The 15,617-nt window shown below is 45.6% G+C and overlaps 1 protein-coding gene across 3 annotated transcripts; it reads left to right on the top strand.

Moving 5' to 3' along the window:
- The first annotated feature begins 220 nt into the window (after positions 1 to 220).
- LHX9 (LIM homeobox 9) lies at positions 221 to 15,396 on the top strand. Of its 3 annotated transcripts, none has more exons than XM_066325543.1 (6): positions 221 to 449; positions 1,638 to 1,756; positions 3,455 to 3,657; positions 4,341 to 4,696; positions 10,098 to 10,300; positions 11,465 to 11,722. In XM_066325543.1, the coding sequence occupies exons 1-6, from the start codon at positions 221 to 223 to the stop codon at positions 11,720 to 11,722; spliced, it is 1,368 nt and encodes a 455-aa protein (XP_066181640.1). The 3 variants fall into 3 exon arrangements, with proteins under 3 accessions (XP_066181640.1, XP_066181641.1, XP_066181642.1); XM_066325544.1 differs by lacking the exon at positions 221 to 449 and adding an exon at positions 8,078 to 8,083 and having other exon boundaries at positions 1,458 to 1,756; XM_066325545.1 differs by lacking the exons at positions 221 to 449; positions 11,465 to 11,722 and adding an exon at positions 14,813 to 15,396 and having other exon boundaries at positions 1,458 to 1,756.
- The last annotated feature ends 221 nt before the right edge of the window (positions 15,397 to 15,617 follow it).

The raw sequence follows: 15,617 nt of genomic DNA, 5'->3' as shown, positions 1-15,617 counted from the left end.
TAGCAGCCCTGCTGTCCAGGGTCTAGTGTGCCAACAGAGAAAAAAAAAAATCCCGGCTTATTTCACTTGATTGACTTCATCTTTGTGTGAAATTGTGTTTTATGAGCTGTATTCTGGCACTCGGAGGAATGTAACAACATTCAATCTGCAAATAACATTAATTTTAGCTACTTAGGGGGAAAGAGAGGGGAGGAAAGTGGCTGCCTGAATCTTGGGTTACATGGAAGAGGTGACTCGAGGAGCCCCTGAGGATGTCTCTGGGATGCTTTGGAGAGGAAGTGGGGGCTGGGGTACTTCTTTCACTAGTCGCGCTAAGGTTTGGAGCGGAGTGTCCCCCAGGGAGCAGGGAGCGCAGGACTGCCGCCAGGAAGATCCTTCAGTAGGGATCGAGGTGTCAGGAAACAGCCGGCAGCTGTTTCAGGGAAAGGCAAGGAAGAGTGGTGTGAAAAGTAAGTAGGAAAACGGAGAAAGGAGGGGAGGGAGAGCAGACACAGAGATTAGCCAGGAAGGAATGCATCGCCCGGTCCCCTGCACACAATGATCGCTCGCAGTCCGCGGCCGGCGAGCGAGCGAGGGGAGAGAGAGTCCCGCCAGGGCGTCCCCGGCCGGCCCCGCGGAGTTCCCGCGGAGGGGCCGCATCCTGCTGCGGGTACGGGCGGGGGCTCCGCGGGGCGGGCAGCGTCCCGGGAAGCGCTCCAACTGCCCGGGCCGCCCCTGCCTCCGCGGCTCCGCTCGCCTCGGCAGCCCTCCGCGGGCCCTGGGCGGCGGGAGCGCTCCGGCCGCTCCGCTCCGCCTCGGCTGCCCCGCACCGGCGCTCCTCTTCCCTCTCGCGTCCCCGCGGCGGAGGCAGGCACGGCGGGGCCAGCCCGAGCCGCCGCCGAGCGGAGATTCCCGCGGAGCGGCCCGGGGGGAGCCGGGGCCCCGGGGGGGCAGAGCGCGGCCCCGGGCCACCCTGCCCCTCGCCAGGCGCCGTCGCCGCCGACTCCCGGGACTCCGTGTTTGGGGGAGGTAATAAATCCCTCCCCACCCACAGCCCCGACCGTAATGTTTGTCACTGCTTGCCCATCACTAGGGGTTGAGAGGAGTATGACAGGTCTTTGTTGTCTGAATAAAAATCAGTGGCAGCTCAAGGGAGAGAACTCCTCCTACTAAATTATCAAAAATGGGCTGGCTTTAGTCTCTTAACAAATTGGACAGAGCTCCGGAAAGCAGCAGTCCCAAATCCAACCTACAGGCACTGGGAACTTTAAAGCAACCAGGGACTGCTGAAAATAGCACTTCTTTTTTGCTTTCTTTGTATTCAAAACTATATCCTTTCCCGACTGATTCTACTGCCCCAGGTCCAAGTCTCTCCAGTCAGAAGCCCCAGCTCTCCAGAACAGTAACAGATCCTTTAGCTCGCTTTTATTATTTTATTTTTTTTAAAACTAATTATTATTACATTTTCTCCCCCTTGTTTGTTTTCTGCACATCTTCAGGAAGCCCTCAGTGCTTGCGCAAAGAGAAGCTCCTATTGCAACCTCCCTTCCTGTGCTCCTCGGTGTAAACATTTTGGATGATCTAAAGACTCTGGGGTCTGTATATGGAAATAGTGGGGTGCAGAGCAGAAGAAAATACTTGTCCTTTCCGTCCCCCAGCCATGCTTTTCCACGGGATCTCCGGAGGCCACATCCAAGGAATCATGGAGGAGATGGAGAGGCGATCCAAGACCGAGTCCCGCTTGGCCAAAGGGGGACAGATGAACGGCCGAGATACGGTAAGAAAGGAGCTGGCGCTCTTTGCAAGGGAATCCCTGCAAGCATGGACCCGCATCGGGACAGACCCTGACTTTGGGGAAGAGAAAGACGCTGCTTCCTTCTGCCCCTTTCCTGTCACCCCTTGCTTGTGGAACCCCTTCCGAGGCTCCCTGTAAACCCATCCGTACCGCCGGGTGCTGTGCTGGCCAGGCTCGGTTGTACATTTGTCTAACCCGTGTCGCTGCGTGTGCTCTCTGGAGTAACGGGGAAAGTGTTCTAAACCCCAGCAGCGACGGGGTTTCAGCCTTGCGGCGGAGCAGCCTTTTGCCCCTGCTCGGCTGCCTGCGGCCGCTCTGCCCCTGCGAGCAGGGCTGCAGCTGGAGCTCCCGAGGTGTGCTTTGCTTTTATTCTGCGCTTCTGGCACCTCCTAAATTAAACCTCAAACCGCTACTGCTTACTTTTCCTAACTGTCTTTGGTCTGAAGCATGTGATTGATACAGAGGCACCACTCTCTCTGAGTGTTATGCCAGCCGACTACTTTGCTTAGAAAGTAACATCTCCTCTTTCCTTAGTCGAAAGGACCAAAGTCTTTAGAGATGTACTGAGAGTTGGCGGAGAAATCGAGTGTCACGCTGGGCTTTGTGCAAAGCGGGATCTCTCTTTCTCCAACTTGTAGGGCTTCCGCCGATCGCGCACAAGGCTCTGCGCACAAAGTAACGGCCTGGAAAACTGCTTTAAAGCTTTGGGCAATAGGGTCCTTTACCCTCTTTCTTAGACAAACTCATGCTTTGTTACGTGCGGATTTGCGATGTAAATTTAACTTACCTTTCAGTTGCTAGAAAGGAAAGGGGGCGGGCGAGGAACACAATTTCAGATTGAAAAATGAATGCGGAGTTGCCACTTTAAAACAGTTGCGACTTTAGAACAAGATGTTTGGGATTTTTTTTTTCCCCTGTTACTTTATCAGCAAAAGCTGCCCCAAGTTTCACAGCCGAGCTTTTGTCTCTGCCGTCCCTCCGTCTCCCTTTGTCCCGAGCGGCACTCCTCGTGGGGAGCAGATCAATGGGAACTCGCAGAAGTTTACTGACAAAAGATGCTGGTTGGAGCTGAAACCAGCCCGTGCTACCTTTCTGCCCACTTCCCTGGCCAGGCTGGTGAGCCTTCACGCTCGCTGCTTTTACACCATCCACCTGTCTCCTTTCTCTTACTCCTGTTTTAAAAGGCCTATCTTTCTTTAGAGACGCGGTTGCGGCTCGTTTAAATACGGGTGAAAATTTGCCAGAGAATGAGCGCAAGCCTGAATCCTCTGCCATAAACTTTAGGAACAGCAAACCGGTATTTTTCTATTTTAAAATGCTGTTCCTGTGAAGTGCTTTAAGATTAAAACGCTAATAAACCGAGGAAACCTCAGACTTTTAAGTTCAGAACCTCAGAAAATAATGGGCTCTGCTTTTCTTATTGCGGCCTAATCCGTTGCTTTCCCGTATTGAAATGACACGGGATCGTTAGGAGAGGTTTACTGTGAATCACGGTGAACACTTCACTAGCGGCGATGGTCCCGGTTCCGCCTTGAACTTCCCGCCGGGAGCCGGGAGTTTTGTCCCAGAGAGCCGTGCCTTTGTAGGAGCCCCAGGCCCTGCCAGGAGCCGTCCCCAGCCCGGCCTGCCTGCCTGTCTTTCTCTCCCTGTCTCATCCCTTGTGGTGTGGTTGTTTTGCAGAACATGCCCCCCATGAGCCCCGAGAAGCCTGCTTTGTGTGCTGGTTGTGGAGGGAAGATCTCAGACAGATATTACCTGCTGGCTGTTGACAAACAATGGCACCTCAGGTGTCTTAAGTGCTGTGAATGTAAACTGGCTTTGGAGTCAGAACTCACCTGCTTTGCCAAGGACGGCAGTATTTACTGCAAGGAGGATTACTACAGGTACAGCAATCAGTCCTCATGGGTTCAAAACACATCCCCTCAAAAGGCACTGTGGACCGAAAGGCTCTTTTCTCCACACGGGCTTTCAAAGGTAGCTTTTCGCAGTCAGCGATCCCTTAATCCTTAGTCCCCTCAGAAAAGTCTCGCACGTTTCAAACCCGAACGGGCCCGTCAGGGGACGCGCTGACCGAGCATGTGTGGCGGTGCACAAACAGGCGAAGGCTCTCCCGCTGCCCCGTAAAGACCCCACCGAAATTCCCCTGTGCCCGCAGCTTGCCGGTTTTCCCGAGGGCCGGAGCCCAGCCCGGCGGCCGGGTCCGGGGAGCGGGCCCCGCGTGTCCGTGTGTTCCCGGCCCGCGGCTCCTCTCGTCCTGACAGCGGCGCCCGGGGAGCGGGGCCCGACTCCCCCCGCTCCGGCCCGCCCGGGCCCGCGCCCACGGGCACCAAAGCGCTGCGAGAACAGCTCGGCTCGGCGGGGAGGGCGAGGCGCTCCCCCGGGACCGCGGGGCCGGCTCCCCGGGGCTGTCCCGACACCAGGCGGGCCCGGCGCCGCGGCCGCTGTCACGGGGCGCGACCCCGGCGGGGACAGGCTCCCTCACGTGGCCGGGAGGGAGGGCGGGAGGCACCCGGGCAACCTCTGCCTTCGCCGTTCCGGTTGATGCCCACTTCCCTGTTTCCTTCAGAAGGTTCTCCGTGCAGAGATGTGCCCGCTGCCACCTTGGGATCTCAGCCTCTGAAATGGTCATGAGAGCCAGGGAATCGGTTTATCACCTGAGCTGCTTCACCTGCACCACTTGCAACAAGACTCTGACCACGGGCGATCACTTTGGCATGAAGGACAACCTGGTTTACTGCAGGGCCCACTTCGAGTCCCTTTTGCAAGGAGAATACCCCCCTCAGCTGAGCTACACCGAGCTGGCTGCCAAGAGCGGAGGGCTGGCCCTGCCTTACTTCAACGGCACCGGCACGGTCCAGAAGGGGAGGCCCAGGAAACGAAAGAGCCCTGCCTTGGGAGTGGACATCGTCAGCTACAATTCAGGTGGGAAACACATGCCGAGTCTGCGTCCCGCTGCCCCGAACAGAGCGTTCTCGGGCTTCCCCTCAGCCAGGCAGTGCGTGAGTAACTCAGCCAGGCCAAATCCTGCTTAACCATTGGAAAATCAAACAAACAGCCCTCTGAGGGTTGGAGCGTTTGCAGGAAAGCTAACAGCAGCCCTCCTCAAAGGCTGTCTTTGCCTATTAATGTCAAACACCCAAACGTAGTCACTTCCCAGGGTAAAGACAAAAAACCAAAAAAACCCAAAAACCCCACCAAAAAAACCCCAACCCCCCCAAAAAACCAAACCAAAACCAAAACCAAAAACCACCCCCCCCCATACCCCAACCAACCAACCAACCAAAATACCCCAACAAACCGACTCAACCCCCAAATCACATAGCTCTTTCTCTATTGGAATCTCAGCGATACAGTTATCATTATTTATATTTGATTAGCTAAAGCATTTCACCACTTAAACCTCAAATTAGGAGTAACCAAAGGAATCAGAAAAATCAGAATAAGAGTTATACTATATGGTTCCTACAATGCCAATGTAGTAGGCATATAACTAGATTTATACATTGAATTTATAGTGATTAATCCTTCAGGCTGAATAATTCTGTTTTACTGACGCATAAATGATCAAACTGCGCAAGAGGTCAACGAATAAATGTTGTTCCCTGTAATTAAACCCTAAAAAAATATAATTAAGGAGAATGGTTTCTGTTCTCTCAACAGTAGGAAAGGAACAAGTGTTACCCTGTATTAAATATCCTCTCTAACTCCAGTCACTTGAGTACCCAAACTGTGTATAAACAGTGCTGGCGGCCAGAAGTAAAGGAGTTTCAGGTACGACCAAGCAGTTGAGGCAGAGTTTCATTAGACGAAAGCCGAAAGCAATAAAGGTAAATACAGAATTAGCAGACCCTCGAATCCAAAACTGTTTTAGCGAAACTTAAGCTTGCCACGGACATAATGAGAGCCGTGGGAAGCAGGAGCGTGCTTCCCCGTGAAGCGCGGAGCAGCGCCGGCTGGGGCAGGGAGCCGGGGGCTGCGGAGCGCTGGCCGTGCCGGGGAGCGGGACAGGGGTCAGCGCCTCCCCTTCCGACAACCGCGGGTCGGTAGCAGTGCCCCGCTCTCGGCCCGGGGCTCTCTCCCCTGCACCAGCTTCAACCCGCTGCCGCTGAGATCCGTACGGAATCTTCCACCGCCCCCTGCCCTCCCCACCCCTCCCCCGGCACCTCCTCTGGGGCCGCTCGTGAAACGGGCTTTAGCTGGGAACCGGGGAGCTGTGCGAGGCGATTTCATCTCCTCTGATGCGTAGACCTTGGAGCCAGGGTAATCACTGCGCTAATTGTTCCTTGTTAATTGAAGATGACATTGGAATCCCTGGCTACGGAGCGGCTTCCAATCAATCCTGAAAGCTGCTAAAGAAAAGGGAACCTGTAGCGCAGCCAGGATTCATTCAGCCCCAGCTTCCAATGGTGGCTTTCCTGTGCGCCCGCGCTCTGCTCTGGTCTCTCCCTGGTCCACACAGCATCACCCGAAGCCCCAGATTCCTAAAGGGAAATAATTCTAGGGACAATTTAGCCTTAAAATTAGAATCAGAAGTTACGGTAAGATGAAGAGTTGTGGGTATGATAAAGCTCCCCCTTAAACTTCAGATCAGGACTCGAGAGAGACATCATTTGCGAACGCTGACATAATTTTTGTGTGCTGGTCTTTAAACTTCCCTTCTTTACAACAACGGGCCGTATAATATGTACCACTGACTCCAAATCAGATTAAAAAGCACCACCCATTATGAAAATACAGCTCACTGCATTGAGAACTCGCAGAATCCTCCGGGCAACGGAGAGAAAAAAGAATAACCCAAACCAAATCAACAAACGCTCTGATGCTTTGGACTCAGGCTAGATGGCTGAGAATTCTCTTCTGTTAGGGCCGTGATTTAATTTTTTTATAAGCATTATCTAGCTATATCCAGGGCTGACACATGGTGTCGAGAAAGTTTGCAGCAAACCGGTCATCCAGTGCAAACGGCTCCAGCCCATTGACCCACTGCGCTCCAGATCCAGGAGGAGGAAAGCGAATCTGAAACAGCTACCAAATGAGTTACAGGAGATGAAATTGCTCCTTGAGAGAGGGGTAAAAAAAAAAAAAAAAATCTCTAACTAATTGGCAGCCACTTCCCTACACACATTTTTCGTTCTCTGCCCTGTGACTCAGTAACTGCTCTCGCACGTAATCATTTACAAAGGGCGAGCAGCCCGCAGAAATTAAATGTCGGATGCACGGCTGCCGCGCTCCGAGGGAGCAGCGGGCCCCGCAGCTCCCGGCCGCGGCTGGCGGGCGGTGCCGGGGCCGTGTCTCCCCGCGGGGACAGCCCCGGCTGGGACAGCCCCGGCTGGGACAGCCCCGGCTGGGGACAGCCCCGGCGGGGGACAGCCCTGCCCGCACACCGCCCGTGCCCGGAGCGCAGCCAGCCCGGCAGCTCCGCGCCCGCGGCCGCAGCTCCTCACTGGCGGCGCCCCGGCTCTGCGGGCACCGCGGCTGGGACCTCCCCGCTAAACTGAGCACCTTCCCCGGCAGCCCCGGCAGCGCCTCCGTACCGTGTGCCAAGCCACTACGGAAAACCATCCCGAGCCTTAAAAATGAAACTCCCATGGAGCAAAAGCTTCACCCAGCTGAGCATGAGCGTGTGCTTATTCACAGCCATCCAGCAGGCCCTGGCTTAGATTTGTGTGCGCACTATGTTTCTGGGGGGCTGAGCCCTGGTCCAGAATGGAAAATCAGACTCTGCTGCAGAATCTGCAACAGCTTTTCTATTCTGTATTTTGTTGGCTAGTTTAATTTCTTTTTCACAGCTCCTCGGTTGTAAAGCGGAAACACAACAATAAATAACTCAAAATGTTATGAGGTAGAAGTCATTCGTACTTGCAAGCTGTCTGGAATTAATGTGAAAAATGGAAGAAACTATTCGAAAGTACTTAAAACATTCAAGGCTTTCTCTATATTACATCTTATATCATATAATTAACATATATTTTGAGAGAAACTGTGTTGACTTACAGCTTAGAGGATATAGAAATGAGACAGTGAAGAAGATTTCCCTAGGAAAATATTTTACACATCTGTTCCTCACAGAGCTGCTTACTTTATTTCATTATTTCTGTGTGTGTGTGAAAAACTATGAAAAGTTTACTTGAAGAATTCTTGGCAATAAGAAGCAAACTGTTCTAGCTCTTTTGAAAGTGAAAATTAAACAACCCTCCAATCCCGCTGTAAAGAAATGAGCAGTGTCTTGCCTGACTTTGTGCTTTCCCTTAGTTCTCGAGGAGATAGTCTGACTCTGCTCTGTGATGTGGCCAAACCGCACAGCACTTTGTAAAACAGAGAGTGAGCTGTAGTCATTGTATAAACCAGGAAGATACTTGGAGCGCTCTTCTCATTTTCTCTTGAAAATAAAAACCAAAATAAAGTAGACCACTGACAAAGAAAAAGGAAAAGAAAAAGGAAAAAAAAAAAGTACAGAAACAAAGGCAGTTAGCAGGACAGAGGAGCCTGAGGAAGTTTGTGTTGCTGCTGTAAGCCTGAGCAGCCCAAGGAAAACAACACAATCAAGCAGATTGCAACTCTGAAATAAAACCTGAGGACTGAATTCTGGTACTCTGATTTATGTCAGCTCATAAGTTACAGCCCACGCAGTTTGACTGAAGGCAGTGTGATTGCTTGTGAAAACAAATAGTAAATACAATCCAAATCTGGTCTGAAATTGTTTTTAAGGCAACTTTCAACTCCTGGTCTTTTCAGAAGTGTCAGCTTACTTTGTTTGAAAGTACAGATATACACCTCTTACCAAGACTAGGAGCAAAGCTAGCTATAATTAAATATTCACCTGATTTTCTGTCAAAGTCTTGTCTTGCCAGCATCTGTTCGTGTTGACTTGTCTTATAATTCAAAAGAGAAAACACCTTCAAGAAGCTTTTTTTCTTGTGGTTTCAAGTTGCTTTGCCTCTGTTTTCAGCCAACATCAGTCTCTCTCTATTGTGTACTTTCCCTCTTTTTCTTCTCTCTCTCTCTCTCTCTGAGTTAGGAATGGGAATGATCTAGGCCTTGTAAATAATCCAGTAACTATTGGAAGGCAGTTCAAAAATCAAAAAGAGCAACTAATGAAACTCAGTCTAATTTACAGACATTCTGAAACATTTTTAATTAGCTCTTCTTTAATTAATATTCCCTGCTATGATGACAACATTAATTTTCTCCTGTGTGACTTAACTATCTTTATAAAATGAGAGCCTAGAAATTGCCAACCCTTTTGTTTAAGCTGAAAAAAAAAAAGCACAGATGCATTTCTTTCTTTTCTTTTTGCTAATACTGTAATTTCTTTCTCCAATATGAAGTAATGATCCTTCATTCAGAAGTCACCATCCCCAAAGAGCCGCAACTCTTGTGTACAATTCACACCCCTAAAAGTGCAATCTGAAACAAAACTTATCTTTCATAGACACTTTGAAAATACTGAATCAGGGAAAGCAGAGAAACTCTTCAGGTTTTGAGCCCCTAGCTGCTTGCTTGTAGAAATGTCCTAAACCAGTACTAACTAAGACCTACTGCTGATTGGGACTGGGAGACTGGATCAAGTCTTGATGTGACTGCTTCCTGGATATGTTTTACAGATGAAGGGCTTTGAGCAGTTCATACAGACTCCCAGGGAGAGTCCAAAAGCATTTATTTTATCAGCAAAAAACTCAGCTTTCTCGATGAACTGTCATAACAAACTTTCCTGCTGTACATCTCTTTTTATAGGTGCTTGTGATTTGGGAGAAAAGCTCAGGAACATTCAAAACGCTGCTTTGACCTTTACTCTTCTCTCAAGCTAAGAATGTTTCAATGAGTAAGATTTCAAAATCTGAATGAGATTTCAAATGACTCTTTGAGCGCCCAAAGCAAAACCATCACCACAGGGAAAAGAGTTGTTTGAAATAAATGCCAAAGGAGAGAAAACTTTCTAAGTCTGCCCTTAGTAGGTACAGGCCTGGGGCACACAGCATGTTGTAAGGATAGGAAATGATAATATTCTGGATCTCTTTTGGTCTCATTAGTTTTCACGTCTGTACCATCTTCCTTCCCCTCCTTCCTTCCTTCCTTCCTTCCTTCCTTCCTTCCTTCCTTCCTTCCTTCCTTCCTTCCTTCCTTCCTTCCTTCCTTCCTTCCTTCCTTCCTTCCTTCCTTCCTTCCTTCCTTCCTTCCTTCCTTCCTTCCTTCCTTCCTTCCTTCCTTCCTTCCTTCCCTCCCTCCTTCCTTCCTTCCTGTTCCTCAGGATTTTTGCCTTGATTCATTTATCCTACGTGATGCACAGCCACTAACTCTTCATTCTACTTTGTTTATTCAACAGGTTGTAATGAGAATGAGGCAGATCACCTGGACAGAGACCAGCAGCCTTATCCCCCATCCCAGAAAACAAAGCGCATGCGTACCTCCTTTAAACACCACCAGCTTCGTACCATGAAGTCCTACTTTGCTATCAACCACAATCCAGATGCCAAGGACCTCAAGCAGCTTGCCCAGAAAACAGGCCTGACCAAGAGAGTTCTGCAGGTAAGAAGCCACATCACAGGCTTGACAGAATTTTGCCCTGCTAGCCAACAGCCTTTCCCTTATGTGTAACTATAACAATATACATAGAAATACCTTTTCTGGGTGTGTCCCTAGTGGGTGTGCAGAGGGGTATGGTATAATGTGGCAGAAATGCCCAATGTGTGCCTTTCTGCCCCAAGGCAGCCAAACACCAAACTGTGGTTTATGATTAGCTGCATCCTCTGAGGAAAACGTCTTCAGACTCCATCCACCCAGTAGATATCCTGGGGTCTGTGGTCTCTCTGTGGTGATTGCACTAAGGATAGAGGTGGCAACGATACTGATTTTATGGGTGAAGCCTTTGGGCTCCTCCGAAGCAGTGAATGTGGCCCCTCAGTAAGCAGATCCCCAATGTGTTTGAAGCAAGCTTTGACCAATATGATCCTCCAGGACTAGCTGGCTCCCCCTCTCAATGCTTGCTAGACAACTGTTTTCCTTAAGGGCCTGCACAGTCAGAAGGCACTTCCCTGTGAAGGACAGCCTAGCAAATTATGATAAAAATCCCTATATGGTCTGTGATAGCTCAGTGAAGTTAAAACGAAGTGTGTATTACATGCAGAGTGCCAAAGAAGGGCAGCGAGCGAGGTAGAAGGAGAATCTATTAGCGGCAATTCCTTGTCTGTGTTACATGTCACCTCAAACACTGCCAGTGAACCTTACAGAACAGAAAGACTAGATGACCCATATCAACAATCTGTAAGACAGGGATGGTGTAATTACCCCTCCTTCCTCTTCAGCCTTTTCAACTAATCAAGGCAAGCTTTCAGCCTTGGCAAAAATCTGCTCACCCACCCTTTGCCTCAATCTTTATGTGTCTTGACCCCAAAGCTACCCAACCCAAGAAACACTATGGGGCCATCAAGAGTTGCTTTCTTTGGGTAAGTGAGTGAGCAGATTTTTCTTGAGGCTGTTCTCTGAGGGCTGTAAGCACCTGTAGCACTGGGCTTGTACACAGAGAGTCAGTACCACCAGTAGCAAGAAAAGTTATAGAACGACTTAGGTGAATGTGCCACACAAAATCAAACATCACAAATGAATTTAAAAAAAAAAAAAGCAAGAACAAAGACAAAAATAAGCAAAGCGAAACAAGCATCGGTAAAGAAATCCGTTGGGATTGGTTTGCAGGTTTGGTTTCAAAACGCAAGAGCCAAATTCAGAAGGAACCTTTTGCGGCAGGAGAATGGGGGTGTCGATAAAGCTGACGGCACCTCGCTCCCGGCACCGCCCTCAGCAGACAGCGGCGCACTCACTCCACCCGGCACTGCGACCACTTTAACAGACCTGACCAATCCCACTATCACTGTAGTGACATCAGTGACCTCTAACTTGGACAGCCACGAATCCGGGAGCCCCTCACAAACTACCTTAACGAACCTTTTCTAACAGTTCATTTTTTTTAAAAAAAAAATACTTACTCTTCATTATTATTATTATTATTATTATTAATTATTATTATTATTATTATTATTATTTTCAAGCATTTTAAAACAAACAAACAAACCCACAAAATATTTGGGAAAATAAACAGCTTGATGTGTAGCATCTGCAGCCACCTGGCAAATGAGTTTGAAGAAATATGTTGCTATAATAAGTGAACATTTATTGTTGGTCAATTGTACTCAAATTCTTTAATTTTATCAAACGACTGAAGAGAAGGTGATGAGTCATTCTAATAAGTGCCTCTTAAAATTGTATGTTACTTATTTCCAGAACCTTGAAAAAAATTGATTGTTATCCCCCCTCCCCGAAAAAGAGGATTCTATTCCTCCCTGATAACCAGATAAAAACAATTTTAATTATAGCCAAAAGAATGCTGCTTCAAGATTGTATGTTCACTTACAGCATTTAAGAACCCCAAATTTAATTTTATCTGCACAATGCATCCAAAAGTTTTGTAGTATTTATTTTTTAACTGTTGAAAAAAATAAATACAAAATTAATTAAACTAATCACGGAAACAGTCAGACTGCAAGCAGCAGTGCTCTTTTAATGCAGCAGCCACGAGCCTGCTCCTCTCTGAGCACTGGTGAGTCTCACTGGGATAGCTAAACTCTCCTCTGCAGTTCTGCACCCAGCTGGGACGTCCTTGGCCACCACTGAAAGCCATGCCTGGATGGAGGACTTGGAGAGAGACCCAGTGATGAGAGAATGTGTGGGTGAGGATGGCAGGACCAGGCCGTTGGTCTCCAAATTTGCGCCCCACGTTAAGGAGGCGAGATGTAGAAAAAAAACCCTCCTGAGTGAGCTCACTCCTATAAGCAACAATGGCAGAGTAACAGTCAGTGTAAGTGGAGAGTCTGACCAATCTGAAATGTTGCCTAGGAAGGGGTTTTGATTTTGTCGGTCAAGCAGTTCTGAATTTTTTGAATTAAAAAAGATTAAAATTGCAGTTGGCTACATGGCTTCAATGCCGTACCTTCAAGGCAAACAGGAGGTTGCCCAGTTACTTTAGTGAGCACAAAAACAATTTTCAAGAAGGTGTATGCATGTGTACTATTCAAATGAACTTTTGATATATCCTACTTTCTTTTTTTTTTTTTTTAATTTCAGGGAAAATGGAAATAAGCAAAATATAATTTATTGAGATGTTTAAGAAAAAAAAAAATCAGTACAATTTGTTCATTACTATTTTGAATTTTGTTTGGATGTTTCCTGAGATTGTATCAGACACTTTGTTTCACATAAGAACTTAAAATCTTTAGTTCATTAATATCTCTAACATAAAGTTTAACTTTTTAAACTTCGTATAAAAGAAAAAAATGTTAGCAAAAATCATGCAAAACCAGGAATTGGCAGTGAATAATTTCAAAGCCGATAAACTCAAAAGCCTTGTGGATGCTGATCTGAATACATTTCTTAGTTTACAATAGTGATCTTTCTTTTTTTAGTTTTATTTAAGCTAAAAGTCTGAATGGTCTGGGCAGTGGTGAATGTTCATTTGTATCCTTTTATTGTAGTTGAACACCAATTAGATTGTGGAGAGTCTCAGAAACAAAAACGAACAAAAACCAGTCAAGATCTATGTCTTGCTTTTAGTGGATTGTTAAGAATAACTTTGCACATATACCCCACTTTTTGGAAACCATCAAATCTCTTTTTGGTGGTCAAAGTGGCTATTTAATATATTTTAAAGGTGTCCTTTTTGGCTGTATAAATGTGTGGTTACATATTGACAGTTCACTGCCCACATTAAAGTGCATTATTGTAATTTTTGCTCAGGGTTTTTAGAAAATTAGCACAGAAAAGTAGCTTATTTTTAAAAAAAGATGATGGAAGAGATGTTAACACTGTAATAGAAGAAAGGTGTGTTTGCCATTATATATTTAGCAAGTATGGTTATCATCTTCTATGGATATTGAATCTTGACTTTTCCTATTTCTATTACCTTATGGGCATTTACCACTAACCAGACCAAAAGACCTTGGTAAGGCTGAGATCTTTATTAATACACTTTTACAGGTAAAAATATTGATACTTATAAATTTTGTTCTTTGACAGAACAATATATGGTACTAGAGATCTACTTTATTAAGTAGACTAATTAAAACTCAGTTCTACTATGTGCCTTATGATATACCTTGGGAGTAAGTTTGTGAAAAATCAGGATATATGTGTTGTTTGTTAAATTAACTGTTTTAAGTCCTTTTGACACCTCACTAGTTTTGTACTGTTTTACCTCTTATTTCTGAAACTCTTTTTATGGTGTATCCTGTTAGAGGGGACAAACATGTCATAGAAAGCAGTTGTGCACTCTTTCAGATATAGTTGATAAATCCAATAATCTTATATATTGAGCTTCGTGTTTATAGTACAGTAAGTGGTCTAGCAAAATTGTCCATGTTTCTTTGTTTATTGATAAATGCATTGTATAGAAACTATTTCCCCTAAATATTTATGGACCAAACAATTGTGATATATCCTATTAAATTTGTGTGAATAAACAATTTTGAATCTAAGGAGTTTTATTTCCCATCAGTTTATTTTATTTTCTCTTTTTTTTTTTTTTTTTTTTTTAATTTTGTTTGGGGTTTTTTTGTTTATTTTTTTTTAAATTTAAGGTCTATGTGTACCCGTGTGTCTCTTTGCTTTTATGGTACCTATGAACAATTGGTATTAAACACAGAAACACGGCCTTTTAAATATTTTAAAGTACAGTTCCTTCTTAGGTTTTCAATTTCTTCATACTCAATGTATATGCTACTGCTGGTGCAATTTAGATTTTAGCCTTTTAACCTCCTTTTTTGAACATGCAAAGTAATGCCCCACTGATTTGGTACTGAAACCCTGTCTTAGCCCTCTAAAAGAGCCAGAAAACTAGGAGCTAAAGTAATTGCATGACAAGTATAACCTAAATAGTATGATGAAATGAATCAAGATTTAATGCTAGGTATATTGAGCACAAAATAGAATTGCAGACCCCGAAAAGCCAGGTTGCTCTGTAGTTTAATAAATTGTCACTATGATTTCTTTCAGGGAGAACAAATCATGGGGCATTACAGCCAAACATCCCGACGTTTGAAAATTCCCTAAAGTATTAAAAGAAGGGGAAAAGTTTGATCGGAAATCCACTGCAGTGAAGACAAAGACAATATTAGGTTATGATAATCATACATTTAAAAATCTATTGAGCCAAAAAACTAAAATAAAAGACTCGATGTCATTTCCTGAATGTTAACAAAACATACGTTACTTTATGGTGTCTAATTAACAGAACTGAAGGCTTCAACAAATTGTGTGGTATCAAAAACAAATTTAGAGAACCTATGTATGAAAACCAGAGCAACCTGGCAGCAATCTACCCAGCCCATATTCAAAGAAACCTTTTCTTTAAAAAAAAAAAAAAATCACATTTGTCAAGCACAAGTACTTGTAAAATAAAATCTGAGTGCATTCATTCCACTTGCTTGCTAATGTGTACTAGTCATATCTGTTAAATGGATTTTTGTAAATTCAAGGAGAACTTTTCACTCATCCGAGATCATAGGAATCAAAACCCAGTAACTTTAGTACTATTGTTTCCGAATTAATATTTTTAAATGAGACAACTCTGCATGCACTTTTCCATCTGTCACATATAGTGTACATTTCTGTATGATGAATTTCTCTTTGATGTTTCTTGTATAATACCTTTCATTAATAAACATTTTATTTGATGCAAACATAGTTAACTTTATGTAAACACATAGCTAATTGTTCCAACTAATTTAAACTTTTCTTTTGAAAAGAAGCAGTACAGTGCAGTTCCAATATGCTATATATATATATATATATATATCTA

Source organism: Sylvia atricapilla, chromosome 9 (assembly GCF_009819655.1).
Source record: "Sylvia atricapilla isolate bSylAtr1 chromosome 9, bSylAtr1.pri, whole genome shotgun sequence".
Taxonomy (NCBI): domain Eukaryota; kingdom Metazoa; phylum Chordata; class Aves; order Passeriformes; family Sylviidae; genus Sylvia; species Sylvia atricapilla.
This window is presented reverse-complemented; position numbering and strand designations above follow the sequence as displayed.